This window comes from Typopeltis vanoorti, chromosome 5 (assembly GCF_054136105.1).
Source record: "Typopeltis vanoorti isolate ZY-2024b chromosome 5, IOZ_Tvanoo_1.0, whole genome shotgun sequence".
Lineage (NCBI taxonomy): Eukaryota > Metazoa > Arthropoda > Arachnida > Uropygi > Thelyphonidae > Typopeltis > Typopeltis vanoorti.
The window spans coordinates 144,379,539-144,398,147 of record NC_143553.1 but is presented as its reverse complement, the minus strand read 5'-3'; the positions used below and the strand labels follow the sequence as shown (position 1 = coordinate 144,398,147).

The window sequence follows — 18,609 nt, the reverse complement described above, 5'->3', positions numbered from 1 at the left end:
TTACCATAAATGTATTACTTTAGTGTTATATTATCAGTCCTCCAGGGAGTTTCTGATAACATGACTCAATAATTCATTGAGGGAAGATATATATATATATATATATATCACAACAACTGTCATACTCTGTCTTAAACACATTCGCACTAGATGCACTCGCCACTTCAACAAGTAAACTGCTCCATTCATTCACTGTTCTGTTAGAGAAAAATCAAGTCTTCACACCTTTCTTAATCACACAAACTTCTATGAGTAATCCCTTTTCCTCTCTCTCCATATAACAAAAAATTTCATCAATCAATATCTTATAACACCCTTTCAGAAGTTTCAACATCAGTCCATATACTCTCAATCTGTCTTCATAATCTAAATTCCATAATCCCGATATCACCTTTGTAACTCTTCTTTCCACAGCTTCTTTTTTTCGCTCTGAAACCAGATGACCAAATCTGCACATAATAATCCATGTGGTCATATCAACACCTTGTAAAGAGGCAAAAATACTTCCTAATTCTCACATGTCAATGTTCATTTTAGCATCACAATTATCCTGAGTTGTATTTGTAATTTTTGTTATACAACCTTTGAACTTTATCCACCATAATTCCAAGATCTCGAAATTCAGTTTTTTTCAAAGCATAATCCCAAAAATGCATATCACTGAAAATCTTATCATGCCAAAGTGATTAACTTCATACTTATCAACACTAAACTGACAGCCATTATCATTTATCCACAGTTCCAGCTTATTCAAATCATTCTGTAAGGGCTGAATATTAGTAGAATCCCTGATTTTCCTCCCCATCTTTGCATCATAAGCAAACAACTGAATATTTCCTTTCAGGTTATTTCCTATATCATTTATGTACAAATTAAACAGCAATGGTCCCAGCACTGAACCTTGTGGCACACCACTAGTCACCTGTTTTTGCCTTGATTCTGCCCCTCCATACACCCCTTTTTGATATTTGTCCAGCAGCCACCCTCTTATCCACTTAACCAGTGTCATATATCTATCCCCATTTGCTCTAATTTGCATAAGTGTTCCATGTGATATTCTGTCACATGCCTTTGAAAAATTCTGCAGAATCATCATGTAGCCATTTCCTTTATCAAACTCAGCTATTTCTCTATTATAAAAAGTTAGTAAATTATTAAGGCATGACCGACTCTTCACCAAGCCAGGCTGTCCCTCATACAGCATCATATTTTTATTCACCCAATCTTGTGAATTCTCTTTTTGACCAATTTTTCCAGTACTTTTACCACCATGCCTGAGATACTTATTGGTCTATAATTTGCTACTACAGTCTTAGAACCTCCCTTATGCAAAGGAATTATTTTGCCCTCTTTCCACTCCCTTGGAATTCTACCAGAGCTGAGACTTAAATTAACCAGCTTAGTCAAAGGTATTGCCAGTTCTCTTGCACATTCTCGCAAAACCCTAGCTGATATCCCATCTAATCCCACAGCTGTATTTATATTGAGATTCTGCAATATCCTAAGCAGCTCCAATTCATCCATCTCTGTTCCCACATAGTGCCTGCCACATAGGTTAAAGCAGTAACCTCACTAGGAAGATATGCTTGCAAAGTGGTCACTTAGTAACGCAACTATTTTATCCACTTCTGTCTACTGGTGACCATCATCACTCATTAAGGTTAATCTTACATAGTCATTCTTCCTCTTACCTGCCACATAATGAAAGAACTCTTTGGGATTTCCTTTGGAATGCTCGGCTAAATTCTTCTTATAATCTGATTTTGCCTTCCTTGCCTGAGCCTATTCATGAGTTTACTGGTCACCTTTCTCTTCATATATCTTCCACAGCATTCTTCTTCTTCTGCAGCTCATGCTTAATGATATAACTCAATTACTCATCCATCTAACTCCTATCTGATTAACTCTCCTTACCCTAAGTATACAATTTAATACTGCTTCCTCTAGATGACCCTTAACTATATTCCATGCACTATTAACATCCTCACCCTGCAGTGTTTTATGCCATGGTACAGATTTAAGCTTCTTCCTAAGCATGTCATAATTACCTGGCTTGTAGTTCCACAAATATCCCATTTTGATAGAATATTCCTCATGTTTTACAATTTCCCAAGTCAAAACTGTATGGTCACTTTCACCAACTGGAGGCACTGTTGTCAACTTGGTTAAGGATAGCTCTTCTGATCCTATGACCAGGTCCAATACTCTCCCATCCCTAGTCTGCTCCATCATGCTTCATGAGATAAAATAATTATCTCTCAGCAGGTGTATAAATTCTATTTCATTTTTGCCATGTGATCTTTCTTCTCTCCAGTCTATATCTCCATAGTTGAAGTCCCCCATTATAATCACTCAACCTGCACTCATTGTACTAATTCGGCAATGCATGTCTTCTAGATCATCTGTGGAATTCCCTGGCCTAGCAACAACCAACTGTATATTTTGTCTTACTGGTCTTAATCTCGCACCAGATTGCTTCAAATGAACAGCCACCCTCACACCTGTCTCCTATTCTTTTTGGTTGCAATTCATCTATCATCAGCAGCAGTACTCCTCCCCCCCCCATCCTATCTTCTCTATCTTCCCTGAAAATACTAAACCCTTCACACTCTATCCCTGTAACTACATCATCTGCTGTTAGCCAAGTCTTACTAATGCCTATAACTTTTGGTGAGGTTGCACTAATCAATGCCAAAAACTCCTCCCTCTTGTTCCTGATATTTCTGGCATTAGTATATAGAAATGGCAGCATCCCTTCATTCCCCCACCCACCTTTACTTTCTGAATTGACTACCCTATTCAATATTTTTGCTTGAGATACTAGATTCCTCACTTGGTCATTCTCACACAAACTCACGTGCTTCCACCTTAATTGTTTAAGTTTCCCTGAAATTGAATATCAGCATGCTCGGTGAACAACGCTCTCTCTCCAGACACCTAATACCAAAACCATTCAGATGTAACAGCTTTTCATGTAGCATTCTATCAAATGCCTTAGCAAAGTCCTATAGTGTCATGGTGGATTCCCTTTAACCTTTTAGTAATAATAATAGCTCAGCCACTCTTATATTTCATTACTATTTTTTTTTTTAATTTATAAAACTAGTTAGTGCAACTTCCCCAATGAAATGACTATATGCTTTGTATAAGCTCATTACACCATAACTTAAATGCATTTACTTTCATGCAATGCATTCCAACCATCCACAAATCTCCAAGCAAAAAACCTACTACTTACCCCTTTGATCACACCTTCCTTATACAGCTTCAGGGATAGCCTCTTGTTCTTTCCACCTCTACACATTCTATGAAAAATCTGATCTACATTAATCCAGTAATAATCCCTTACTTACTTATACATCTCAATCATGACCTTCCTTGTCCTACACACTAGATACTCAATATTCCAGAGACTAGAAACGACCTTAGTCAATCGTCTCTGAGCCCTTTCCAACATCTCTCTTCATCCTTAGAAAACCTAATGATCAAATCCATGCACAGTAAACCATATCTGAATCAAAGCCTTACACAATGGAATCATAACATCCTTACTCCTGCATGTCAGTGTTCTCTGCATCGTTGCTTTACAGCAATTTCCTCACAATTTTAGCAAAATGTCCCAAAAAGGTCCTTTTCCACCAATTCTCCCAGATCCTTCATCTCTTCACCTCCCCTAAGATATCCCTACCAATGTTACACTCTGTCCATCTATGCTTTCCAATCTTTAAAACCTTACTCTCTGCTATGTTTAACTGGCAGCCTCATTCATTTGCCCATTTAGAAAGTCTAAGTCCAATTGCAAGGCTAGAACACATCCATTCTACTCTCCTCATAATTCTTCCCAACTTTGTATCATCTGCAAACAACTGCATCTCAATATTCAAATCCTTCCCGGTATCATTTACATACAAATTAAGCAGGAATGAACCCAAAACAGACCCTTGGGGGCACACCACTAGTGACTTTCCTATTCTGGGATATTGCTCCCTTATACACAACTTGCTAATACCTATCACCCAACCAATCGCTAATCCAACATACTATTTATCATCCAATCCCATCTGTTCCAATTTAATTACCAGCTCATCACGTGGCAATTTGTCAAAGGCCTTTGCAAAATCTAAACATACTACTGTGTAGGTATCCCCCTTATCCAATGCACCTGTCACCTTGTTAAAAACAAGAAGATTACAGTCTTCCTTTAGCAAATCCATGCTGGTCCTCGCTACACAACTCCATACGAACAAATTGGCTTGTAACCTCTTATTACCCCCTTTATGAAGCAGAACAATTCTGACCTCTTTCACTCCTTTAGAAGTTGGGCAAATCTAAGACTCGTGTTAAAGATATAAGTTAAAGCAGTTTTTAACATCCTAGAATATTCCCTAAAGACACATAGTGATATATCATCAAGTCCTACAACCTTATTGACATCAAGTTTACTCAATTCCTCATATACTCCTGCTCACTCACCATCAGTGTCTTCTCCCTCCCCCACTGTTCTCAAATTCTGCATGATGTCACTTTCACAAGGATGAAATACCTTTATGAATTGCTTATTTAACTTCTCTATTATATCCTCCTCAGTGGTTATCATTCTACTTCTCTCCAACCAGTATCATCCTTCCATAATCATTCTTCCGTCTCCTAGTCACATGTCGAAAAAAACTCTTTAGGATTTCTTTGGGCCTCATTAGCTAATTGCTGCTCATACTGCACTTTTGCTACTCTTACCAAGTTACCTCTCTTGCTTGCTCTTTGTAACTATTACCACCACTTCTCTTATGCTATCTCCATAATGGCTTTTTCAAATTGCATGCTTCACCTTCTCATTCATTTGTTTTATACCCACCTTATTTGACCTCTTGACCTGTGGAATGCATTCAAACTTTGCCTCTGCCAGACAGTACCTGAACAAATTCCAAGCAGCCCTGATCTCCTTTTCTTCCAATTCTTCAGCTGACAGCTATATCATTCCATGATATAGCTGTCAGCTGCTTATCATAATCACTAGCCCAATAGTTCCACATATATCCCTTTCTCACAGAAGTCCAGATATGGATAGCTACCACCCACACTCTGTGGTCACTTTCACCAACTGTAGAGATTTAACATCTCATTCATAACATCCTCTGATGTGATAATCAAATCCAAGATCCTTAATCCCCATGTACCCTCTGTTACATGCTGCCTAAAGTAGTTGTCCCTCGAAAAATCATGAAATTCATGCTAGTTGTCCCCAGATGCTGTCTCTTCATTCCAATCTGTTTATCATAATTAAAATCACCCTCTTCTTATTAGACAGAGTATACATATGCCTATACATTTTCTTCTCACTGCCCTTCACATTACCAGGTCTATAGCAACACCCAACTAGATATTTCATTCTGTTCACTTCTACTTCACAGCATACTGCTTCAAAACAATTGCCACTGTTTACACTTCTCATCTTCACCTTAGAAGAGATAAAAACTCCTTTGCTACTACCATTAACAGCACTCCTCTTGTCTTACTATCCTCATGAAAAATATCGTAGCGATCCATCTCTATTCTTGTCAGAATGTCATCCTCATCCAACCATGTCCCACTTATTCCAACAATTTTTGGGGTTAATATACTCTATTAATGCTACAATTTCATTTAATTTATTTCAAATACTTCTGTTATTTGTAAACATACATACTAGCTTATTTCTAGTTCTATTGCAAGCCTCACCAACCCCATTCCTCAGATATAACTTGTCCATACCCCCCCCCCTCTCTTGGCCACTCTTCCCTTCTTGTACGCGCACACACACACAGAGAAGAATAAATTAATCCGACTACTCACATTTAAAATTTTAATTTTGCAAGAAAATAAGTACAAAAATTAAACTTCAACTTTACCTAATAATTTATATGTGCTCCTCTGTTCCTAATAAGGTCTTTAATTCGCTCAGGAATGTACTCTACCAACATAGAAACACATTTTTCTTATTTCTGCATCTTAAAACCATAATGATACAATCCATTACTTTTATAATGGATTGTATTAAGTTATCCTTTGTATCACAATTTCATTTTTCAAGTCTCTTTTTCACTATGGACCACAAATTTTCCATTGGGTTAATGTCAGGAGAGTTACTTGGCCACTGAAGAAACTGGATGTAATTTTTGAAGAACACTTTCACTTTGTTTGAAGTGTGGCATGGAGCAAGATCCTGTTGGAAGATGAGTTCTTTGTCTTTCTGGATCTGTTGGGACCACTGTTTTCTCGAATTTTTTATGTATTAGTCACTTTTCATCATACCATTAACAGCCACAAGTGATTCTGGACCATCATGAATAAAACAACTCCAGAACATCTTTTTAGTTTGGTGTTTCAGGAGCTTGTTGAAAGTAGGGAGAGGTCTTCTCAGCCACTGATTTGCAAACATAGGGTACTCAATCTCCTTGGACAAAGAAATAGCACTCATCTGAGAATATGACCTTCCACTTCTCAACAGTTCAATCTTTGTACATTACACTTTTGCTCACTGGAGCCTCTTTTTCTGCAACAGTCTTCGTCAGCAGTTGTTTCTTTTTTGGTCTGTGGGCAGTTCTCCCTGCTTTCAACAAACAATCTTCGATGGATTGTCATGTCAGAAACATTAATCCTACTAGCTGGAAGTCTACAGCAGACAATCTTGGATTCATTTCGCTTTTCCTAACTAGTAAATGATCCTGAGTAAGTGTAATTTTCCTTTTTTGCCCACATTTTCCTTTTCTGTCAGGAGAAAAGGAAGTGTGGAAAAATGTGGGCAATTCAATTACATTAACAGTACCCAAAACAAAACCACACTCATTGACAATTTGCCTCTGAGTCAGAGATGAGAAAGAGTACATATTTTTAATTTCTTGGAGATGTATCCATTTTATAGCTATACGAAATGAATAAAACACTATGAATGTCAACTTGTTTACATAATGCACATCACCATCATATGGACAGTTAAAACACACAGTACTCAACCAAAATAGTGAATTAAAACCAAACCCAAAATTATTGTAAACTGAACAAAAACAAAACCAAACCAAAAATTTGACAAAAATTCAGCTTGTTTGGATTAATTTGTTCGCTACTGTACATAAGCTCCTATATCCATCATCCACTCTTCTCGTGCAATGTCTCCCTGTCCACCCCAAATTTCCCCCCCATTTCCCTTGTTGGTGTTCCTTGTCTTCACTCATGCCACTTTGCCTCTGCATTCATTCCTCCTACTCTACTTCTCTGCTCTTCCATTACCACCTCTTGCTTCCTCAGGTCTTCTTCAACTCACATCAAATCCATTTAAATATAGCCTATCTCTTTTATACAGCTCCATCCATCCCTGAAACCCACACACTCACAAAATGAATTCCTTTCTCTTCACACAATTCCTGGAATCCCATTCGTAATCCTTGTTTGCCATCTCAATTCATCACTATCATAACTAGGCAATATGCTGACTATCTTTCCTACCACTTTTACTTTTCTTACCTTTTATTCTCCTTAGCAACCTCCTGACATCCATCCATACATTCTCATTGTTGCCATCCAGATCATTCATGCCTACCACCATTACCAACCCTTTTGCTTGCTTTCTCATATCTAGTGCCTTGATCACTACTCAATCTAAACAGAATGGAAAGCAAACCTTAACTTCTCAATAACCACACCTCTACTAATCGAATCCCCACATGGCCACTCTCGAATCATTGGACACCTCACACTGCTATGTTTTATTCCAGCCTTCCTCTCTCACTTCCATACATACCCTGTTATTCTCATAATTTCACTCTGCAATTGCTTCATCTTCACCAACTTTGTTTTAATATCCTGAATTCCTTTCTCACTGCTCTTGGCTATCTCTACCAGGTTAGTCACACTTTCATCCTCATTACCTATCACACTGCTATCTTAATCTGCTGGTTTCATCTTTGCATACACTATCTTATGACTACTTTCAATCATCTCATTCATACTCTCTCTTTCACATTTCTTTCACTGTCATTTAAACCTGCAAATCCATTCGCTACAACACCTTCAGTTTCATGACTTTCAACATTTACTTCCATTACTTTGTTTTCCTGCATCCAACAAGACTCAAAAATTTGGCTCATAAAACATCTATAATACATTCTTACTCATACCACAATCCATTTTCTCTTGGCAACAAATACATAGCGTGCACATGCACACACACACACTGTTTTACAAAATCCCCCATGTCAAACTCCCCAAACAGCAATGTCCTGGATGCCACTGTTCTCGTTCTCATCAGTGAATAACACTATTTATGTATTGTACACAGCATAAATAAATTAAAAAATTAAAATAATCATACAGTCAAACACAAAGACACAACTAGTAATTATCAAAAATATAATTATTAGATATCAAAACGACTTATCTGTAAGTTCATGTTCAAGACGTCGCTCCAGTACATATCATCTACATACCAGACTATATAAAATTATTCACTAGCTGACCCAGAAGTTTTTTAAAGCATTACTTAGGTTCAGTCCAGTATGCTTTCTAGCAAATAGTCCACAGAGTAAATATAAAAAACAACACCCACCCTTAGAAGAAATGTTTGGTCTCTCTATGTTATCTGACATAATTTTTGCAAACATCATTCATGCTGCATGTTAGAAGAGATAGTACACTAGGTCTTTGCCCTGGAATCTTAACATGGCTTTTGATCATTTCAAGATTGCAATAAACAAAGTGGTGGTGGTACACATGGTGAAGCTCATCCACATCCCTCAGAGGAAAGGCCAAGCATTTGTGGTACAAAGCATGACTGGGTTGTAGATTAGCTTCAACTCCTCCACCTCTTTCGAATTCACTCAGTTTCCTTCAGTCTGATCACTTAATACTGTTGAATTACAAGACCCACCAACATGAAAAAGATTTATGCAAGAAAAAGCTAAGAAAAATTTTAGGTTGAAAAAAGCTGGAGCTCAGGCCAAATAGTGGTTGCTAGGATCACATGATAACAGAAAAATCATGAGAATATAACAAGAATCTGTATTTCAGTTTTGTAGCTATGGAAAAGGCATATAGCAAAAAAAAAAAAAAAAAAAGTCGTTTAAAACTCTAGGTGTAAATGGAACATTATAGTGAGCAGTATGCAAGATATTTGAGTTGTAAGTTAACAGAATTTAAGTACAGGAAGATGGTTTGATGTAAAAACAGGTGTAAAACAAGTAAGTGTGCACATTATCTCCACTGTTATTCACTATCTATACGGATTGTATTACGTAGTAAAGTAACATTAGCTTGATATCAAAATTGAAGATATTCAACTTAGCTCTTTACTTTATACAGATGATGCTATAGTCTTAAATCCAGTAAAATTCTTCAGGATTCCTTAACTAAACTGAATAGCTACTGAAATGAATTTGGTATAAAAATCAGCAAATAAAAAGATGAAGATTATGAAAATAAGGAAAATATTAGCTGTATCTTGAATGAGACACCTAAGAACAAAACACTAAAGTGGATGTATACAAGATAGTGTTCAAACCAATCAATTTATTGAACTTAGTGGGATCAGAAATAAAACAGTTGATCAAAGACTGGAGACAAGAGAGATATGGAAGTTGTGCGAAAAATGGAATGAACAGATGGGCATCAATGGTAGAATCATATTAAAAATGATGATATTAGGAAGGAACATGATGTTGTTAGTATCAGGAATACAGTTTTTCAGGCTTAGAACCTGAACGGGATAATCAATATAAAGTGTAATTAGGATGGCTGGATCCTAGGAATATATAAACTATCTCCTTGAGTTCACAACCAATTCAAGTAGTGATGCAGAAGAATCTGGATTAAGGGAGAGAAGTTTTAGCAATGGTTAGTTCAACTAGGCAAAACGTTCTAAGCATTAATGAAATTAATTAATGGAGGATTGTATATAGATGGAACATAAGTTCTGATAAAAGATGTAGGAAGGGTATTGCATGCATCAACAAATCAGCACGACTGTAGGGTAATTAGCTGGTAAGGGGGGGGATGTTAATTCCATTTCTTTATCTTACTACGTTAAGAAAAGGAAGTGGAATATTACAGCTATTAAGAGAAATTGATGTGGAAGAGCATGTGATGGTGGAGGAGACTTCATGTTTGAGAGTGATTTTTTTTACAGCTTTCGATAATTTGTCCAGAACCAAAGAGCTACATCTATACTGCCTCTGATTAAGGAGAATGATCATGCAGTCCTGATCGCTGTCAAACGTGTAGCAATTTCAATCAAGAAAGGTATATGTAGAACTACAAAGCAGATAATCATAACAATCTTAGGAGGCAGTTTGAACAAGTGCAGAGTGGTATAACAATATTCAAGGGTGTTAACGGTGCATGACAGATGGTCAAAGGATGTTTGAAGAAAGCATTATCAGGCTGTACCTATAGGTTAGGAGGATAAATCATGTAGGAATTAAATGGATGAGTAGCATTATCAAACTGGAGATGGGAAAAAATGTTATGGACAACATATAAAGGAGGAAGGTGATTTTGTTTTCGTTACTAAGAATAGGGAGGAAATTAGCAGTGCAGCCAAATGGAAATGTCAGTTATTTTACTATATGGCAAGTAAGAAGAATAACAATGAAAGAATAGATGGAGCTTTGGATATTGCAAAATATTAATGTAAACATGGCCATTGGATTAGATGAGAAATTTTCTTGCATATTATGAATATGCAAGAAAATTGTCAATGCATCCGACCAAGTTTTTAAATCTTCACTGGTAAGGAATTGGGAAAGAGGATAAGACAGTTCTATTGCATAAAGGAAGTTCCAAGCGGTAGCAAATTATAGACATTGATATCTCAGAAGTGGTGGTTAAGGTACTGGAAAAGTTGATCAAAAGCAAAATCCAGGAATGAGTAGATAGGAATATAATACTCTATAAAGGAACATTAAAACTGTGAAGGAGAAGTCCTATCTTATTAATTTACTCACTTGTTTTTATAATAAAATGATAGCTGGGTAGCTACGTGGCAATAATACTGGACTTTGCAAAGGCTAACAGGATACAACATTAAATTACATAAACTGGAGCAAATAGGGATGGATAAGAAGTTGGGTGACAGACAAAGAGTAGTATGTGGAGGTGCACAATCCAGAAGACAGACGACTAGTTGTGTGCTACAGGGCTCTGTGCTTGAGATTTTTTCTTTTTATGTTGATCCCATACACGATAGATTGAGGGACCAATAAACACATACACATCAGTGTCACGTGTGGGGTGCAGATGAGGACTGAAATAGAGGTTTATTGATTCCAGTTGTTTGGAAATAGTTCATGAGCAAGGCTGTTGCAGAGGACAGAATAAAAAGAGGAAGAATAGAAGCAGGTTTGGTGTGTTTGCAGTTGCTGCTCTTGTATAAACAGGTGCAACAGAAAGTTGCAAATTCACTGGAGCAGTACCTGCAGAAAAGAGAGAAATGTTGTGACTGTGGGATAGATCATGCAGATATTACTGTTATGTGATCCCTGAAGATGGCAATGTGACATTGCTGAAATATAAGTAGTTATTAACTGTAAGATAGAGGTTGAAGTGAATCTGTAAGAGAGGTATCACATATGAGCCTAATTCCTCGCCTGTGGATGGCGGCAAGGATTTTAAGGGAAGTTTTGTGCACCACCCCAAATGTCAGCAATATTCTAAACATTGGCAGATATAGTTAAGAGTGGTTGGGTGTAAAATAGGCTCTTGAACAAAAGAAAATGCTTTTTCTTGGATGCTAAGGAGACTACTAATGTGATACATTTATGTCAAGAGAGACTGGAGGTAAACATTAGCCCAAGCAGAGAGAGAGAGATCTAATCTTGTCTGGTGATTTGTATATTACTGAGGGTAAGAGTAGGTGAGGTGGGATCTCTTTTACATGAGAAAATGCAAGAATGTTTTGGTGTTGAACATGACAAGGTTGTCCTTATCCCGTTGAAGGATAGTGTGTAATTCAATGTTTAAGGCACTAGTTGCAGATGACCTTGTGGCCTGGGATAGTTTCTCATATGAGAAACTATGCAGTACTATATATACTTTTATATAGTACTATTATAGTTTCTCATTTGAGAAACTATGAGAAACTAGTATGCAAAGCTGTGGATAGGATTTGTGGTTATTGCAAGCAAATCATTTATGTACAGGAGAGAGTAGGTGATAGGACAGAGCCTTGAGGCACTCTAGCATTGGTAAAGCTCAAAGAGAGAGAACCATCTACCATGACTCACAGTACGACCAGAGAAAAAGCTGGCTACTCAATTACAGAAGGTGGCAGGGAGACCAAAGAACAGCAATTTGTTTAAATCTCATCAATGCCACACATGGTCGAAAGTTTTGGAAATGTCAAGGGTGACGGCACCAGTTTCTCCAAACCTTTCCATGATACATGTCTAGTGGTGGGTGATGTAAGCCACAAGGTCAGGTGTGGAAAGTTTTTTCACTTGATTATACTTTAAATTAAAGATGCCAAGAAATTATATTCTTGGTTTCATCCCTTATACAAGTTTAAGCAAACAAAGTTTGGCATGAAATAATTTCACAATTGGAGAGAGTAGGTGATATAACTAATGACTTCGCAAATTAATAAATAAAGTTATTAAATGTTAACCCTTTTGTGATTTATGGGCCGCCCCCTGTGTAATATAAATTATAGAAACAAAGCAGGACCGATGTTAGCTCTGGAGCATAATGTTAGAGAATAACTGGAGAGATGCCTTTTATGTGGAAGGTTCTGTACTTCATTATAACAAAAATAAATAAATAAAAACTATTAATAAATAAAAAATATTCCAGTTTCCTTTCAAGATCAGCTTTCTTATCTTGAGCTGTCACATCCAGTTTAACCTGGTACAAATATATTACACACAGCCTCTTCAGCCTCTAAAAAACGTGTTATTTTCCATTCAAAACATTACTTATTTTCTGCTCAACTACTAACAACTTATGTCTCAGATATGACCAACCTTGTAATATTGTTTCCATATTTGAGATAGTGACCCTAAAACCTCTCTAAGAATTTTGTATATGCAGAAGAAGGAAATAGGTGACCCTTCCCTCAGACTCCCTTCCATCACTTTCCCCTAGGTGCTCTGTTTTCTGCACTGTGCCTTTTCCATTGGTACTTTCATGGGCACTGCTCTTCTGAACTGGCCACTAATATTTCTCAGCTTTCTTCTAACCATGTAAGAACTAGTACAGCCACTGGCAAACATCCACACATTGTCCAACTCCAAACATACTTATCTTCATTCATTACGTCCACCTCTAATTCTTTGGAACAATCTCCTCCATACTGTTTTTCCCAAGGACAACCTCCAACTCTTTAACACATTAATAGAGTACTTTTTTCTAATTAATCACCCACACATGGCACCATAATGTTAATAAGACCTGTGGGCTTTCATGTCTGGTCATCATCATAAAAACTGTGGAATCGTTATTTTTACCTCATAGCTCTTAAGCTTGCTTTCTAATAATGTAAGACTGCCTTTAGAAGCTGCGACCAAAGAAATTTAAATTACCGATTCTCTCTTACAATACTGACAGTTCAGCTGCAACGTGAAAATATAAACTGTAGTGGTTTCCATTTTCACGCTGCAACTAGACTGTATAACTCAGGCATTATTTATAAGAGCTGTGCAACTTATGATGTTCAAAAGCAAAGCGATTGTTTAATATTTTCAATGGAAGAGCTTTTGGACTGTGGGTGAAATATGGCCTGTGATTTTGTTTACTCACTCTCCCAAATACGAAATTTAAAAATTGATATCATATATCTGCTATAATGTTGTAGGGTTTCTACATCTGCATAGTAAAAATTGTTTTAAATATGCAACACGCCTGAAACAAATGATCTTGGTATTCCTATCTTTGTAAAATATATTTAAAATAAATTAGATATGAACGGTTTGCGAACACAAAGTATGCAATTCGTATTAAATTAGAAACATTTATTCATGATAATGTAATATTTCTTTGTGATGCTTTATACTGAAATAAAGACTTGTTTATCACAAACTGATTTAAGGAACACTAAATTAATATTTCAAACATTGCAAATTTAATCTACCTGTTGCAACTGAACTTGATAGCTTTGTAAACTACTCAAAAGATCCTCAGACGCCATTTCTATTAAATAAACCGTATAGAATGCTAATGAAAGTTACACAAAAGCGCCCTCTAACAAAATAAAACCTTACCTGGAAGAGAAAAAAATAACTTCAAAGAAATCGGAAGTACTGTAATTCACTGTATAGTAAGAAATTGTTTCAAAAACTCCGCTAATAATAAGTTTCTCAGCATTAGCTAAGAAATTTATTATTATTGGCATCTGCATGGAGTCAGAGAATTCATTGAACTCATAGACTAATTATATATGATAATTTCCTTTAAGTTGCTTAAATTCTTTCATGCGCGCGCACGCACGCACGCACGCATACAGTCCACCATTAGATGACATGGGATACAAGATGAGAATCAGACTGTAAAGAAAAATCGAGCGTGTAGATAGAGAAAAATTATGAAAACCTGAACATTCGCTTGTAGATATCTATCCGGGATTGTTTGGATGTCTTTCACGTGAAAAGCCAAACGAGGTTTGGACCGACTCTTAGTTATGTGTACTGCTTTCTTTTCCTATGAAGTTCTAGGAAAGAGGTCAGGAAGTCATTCTAGACTTTAATGGGTTATTCTCTCAGAACTATTTGGCTATTTTCATAGATGTTGCGTATCACTGCAAGAAGCTGAATTGAAATGCTTAGCTTCTTGAGAAAGGTCCATAATTTTTTTCCATGGGATTGTATCCAATGTTTTCCGGAATCTAAAAATGCTGTGTGCATTTCTATGTTAAATTCAAATTGCTTCTTCATTAATATGTTTGTAATGAAAAAGCTGGGTCAATACGACATCGTTCTTTTTGGAAGTGATTTATTGTGTACAGATTTTATGTTCTACATATGATTTAAGTTTTGAAGTTAATATTCATACATATAACTTATAACTAGAATTTAGAAGTATTCTTCTGTAGTTTTGGCTGTTGCTAATCTCTTTTTTATATATGGAGATGATAATTGCTTTATTCCAATTTCCTGAGAATTTTCCTGCTGCCAGGTATACTTAAACAATTTTACAAGTTCGTTGATCGGCAGTCACCTGTTTATTTAATGAGTTCTATATTCATTCCATCTTCTCCAGGGCTCATCCTGATTCACTTTGCTGTATTTATTGTTATATTTCTTGTAATGTTATTTCGTCCAATGTATAGTTAGTAGATAGCATTAAATCAGATTTAGTTTCATTACTATTTTCCATAAATTTTCAAAGAATTTTACTCTCTGATTATGTCCAGATTCAATTTCTCTTTACCTCCTTATTCATTTTTCTTTGAATTTTGAAGAAAAAATTTCCATTTTCATTTTTTTTTTCATTTCATTATTTTGGTCTCTTCACTGAAAGATTTCCAAATTTTCTATTATATTATCCCATGTTCTTGTATACCATTTTCTGCATTTTTTTGCTATTGTTCTTTTGAGTCAAAAAAATTCAGGAAACTCTTTTTATTCTCTTTTAGTGTATAGGCGAGCTCCCCTTTAATTTTGTCTAGCTTTTGGACACAGAATGACCAGCAGAGATAGCTGACCCAAGATTATCACTAATTAAAGCGGCAACGATGAGGCCAGAAAATAAGTGCTGCCATTTCTTGGTACCTAACCCTAACAGGATATGTTATTGTCTGAAATAGTGTGGGTTGTACAGGTTCATATTTTTTTCTAAATAAGAAGTGAAAGCATTGTTATCTTCCTCTAGGGAAGAGACACCAATAGCGGACAGGACACCACGATTTATTTATAAACTTCGTTCTAGATTTCTTTCGCTCCCGTATTTGTAGTAATATACACTTACCAGCCATTGAATAAGAGACCTTTATTCAGATGTACATAAACGTCACTTAAGGAGCGTATATGCAAAACACTTGATCGTATGCGTCACCACTTGTTCTAGGAAACTACTAAAGAATGCTGCAGGTCACTAAACATCAGTAGTGTGGATCATAATAATAATAATAATTATTATCATTAAGTGACAGCGTAGGCTGTGTAGCTCAGTGGAAGTGACGCTTGCGTCCTCTGCACTTGGTCGCTCGAAATTAGACTTAGGTTCAAGTCTGGTCGTCGACTGGAGGAACTTTTTCTAAGCATATTTTCGACCGCTTCCCGGGTTAGTCGATCTCTGGCATGGTCAAGCGGGTTTTCCTCCCGGAAAGTCTGGTTTTTCGTCCCCTAAACTCAAGAAAATCTACCCCAGTATCCACATTATTTCAGACAGTAACATATCCTGTTAGTGTAAGGTAGCAAGAGATGGCAGCACTTGTTTGCCAGCGGCTTTATCGGTGGCTGCCTATAATTAGTGATATACATGGTGATATGTCTGCTGGTCCATGTCTATAGTGATAGACATGGGCAGCTGTCTCCCATTGGCCTACTAGTGGAGATTGAACTGCCCATTCAGTCTCCAAAAGCTAGACAGTGGCGCAGGAAAAGGTAAGCTTTCAGCTTTTTGATGCAAGTTTCTCAGGTCCTCTCCTGTGTCCATCAGTAGTCTCTCGCCTCCCAAAGGAAATTTCAACACGTGGTGGAATGAAGAGACAAGGCACGTCCTGAACAGCTCAACCCCCCCCCCCAATCAACACCTACTAGACTTAACAATGAACGGAATAGACACCGACGCCCTGATAGAAACACTGGACAGAGGACTGGAGCTAAGCCTACTTAAAAAACTGCTGAAAAAATTTGAAGCGGAATAGCCAGGCTCCTTGAAACTGGTCTGCACAACGAGGGACGATGACGAAAGCGAGGATACCGCCAACACAGTAAAAAAATTGGATTTAGTCGTCTTTCCACCCACCAGAACCAAGGTGAGACCCACACGCAGAAAATACGCAAAACACAGACTACAGAACCACCCAAGGATGAAGGTATGGACGAAGACGGACACAACTCTGACTCCCCAGACTCAACTAAAGAGAAAGTGCCCCAATTATCCTAAGAGAAAAGAGCATGTGAACGGCACTAAGGGCCACCATGGCTAGCCTGCAGAGAGCATACAAAAACAGCTAAGAATCTAGACGATGGCATCAAAATTCAGTCCACCACTATATTGGACTACAGAAGACTCACGAAGGAACTAGACACCAAACGTGTACAATACCACACCACCCTCAATTCGCAGAGGAGCGTGAAGGTAGTTCTCCGTAGAGTATCAGAGGACATACATATAGATGACATAGCCACCAATCTCTGCTATAAAGACCTACCACCCATCAAGATCAGCAGAATGACCAGAGCGGATAAAAGTCCAATGCCACTCGTCTTAGTAGAGATTCACCAAGCAATTCAAAAACATCTACGACCTAACAGCAATTTGCAGGCTAAAAATCAACCCAGAACCACCAAGAAAAAGGATCTTATAAGGACAGTGCCAGAGGTGCCAAAACGTTGGTCATGCCCAGAGGTTGTGTAAAGCAGAATATAAGTGCTTAAAATGGGTGAGAGCCACCCCACAAACATTTGCACTAAGACAAAAACCACTCCAGTTAAATGTGCAAACTGCTGTGGCCCTCACCCAACAAACTACAAAGGATATATGCAATATCCAAAAAACAGACAATATGCCTCCTCTACCAGTCTACAAAAACCAGTAGTAGTCCCAGTTCCTCAACCCCCCCCCCCCCAGAGATCGACAAAATACGACAGAGGACAAACTGCCGCAACCTGATGCCCCCAATCGGAGCAAACTACAAACGACAGACGAAGACCATCGCAGATGTAATCCGCTCAACAAAAGCCACACAGGAACAATACCACCCAAATTTAGCAGCCAACATTACAACCTCTCTCGCAAATATGCTGCAGAACTAAAGCAAATCCAATCCCTCGTCGGAATCCAGAAAAAGATTTCTACAAGAAACCCAATTCCTACTAACAGCTCTCATAAATGCAATGAAACAAAATGACCCAGGTTCTTTACAAATCATCGCGTGGAACGCAAATGCCTTAAAAACAAGGTTCAGGAACTCCAGGAATTCACGGTGAGATACAACCGAGACATCATCCTCATAAATGAATCTCACTTAAGACCAGCAGACTACCCCAAACTTAGAGAAGACCTCCTTCACAGATATGACAGGCTAAACTACAGAGGCGATGCAGCCACCATTTTCATAAAGAACTATATCAATCACTCTGTAACCCCTCAACCAGAAATCTAGAGCTAACAGGAATAGAAGTACCCAGAACCTCAGTTGGGAAACTAGACCTTTATGCAGTCTACAACCCATCATCAAAGAATCTGCTACATTCAGATCTGGATGTCGTCCTGGATAATAGAGAGCAAGTCATCATTGCCGGTGACCTAAATGCGAATCACCCTGCACGGAACAGTAAAACCACCAACAGAAACGGCCACATCCTATTCAGCTACTCCAGTTCAAACTATGCAGTGGTGGCAGGCCCCACCGAACCAACACAGTACGTATGGCACAGCTGACATACTTGACATAGCTATCCTGCAAAATATTAAGGTATATAGCCA

The 18,609-nt window shown here is 37.6% G+C and overlaps 1 protein-coding gene across 3 annotated transcripts in view; it reads right to left on the bottom strand.

Moving 5' to 3' along the window:
• Nucleotides 1–14,156, bottom strand: part of LOC150106901 (survival of motor neuron-related-splicing factor 30-like) — a 159,259-nt gene extending 145,103 nt beyond the window's left edge. For all 3 annotated transcript variants that reach the window (XR_016548334.1, XM_090392809.1, XM_090392810.1), the window contains exon 1: nt 14,090–14,156. Coding sequence is in view for 2 of the 3 variants with exons in the window: in XM_090392809.1 (XP_090248935.1) it covers nt 14,090–14,146 (57 nt within the window). In the remaining variant the exon portion in view is untranslated. The remainder of the gene's footprint in view (nt 1–14,089) is intronic.
• Between the last annotated feature and the right edge of the window lie 4,453 nt (nt 14,157–18,609).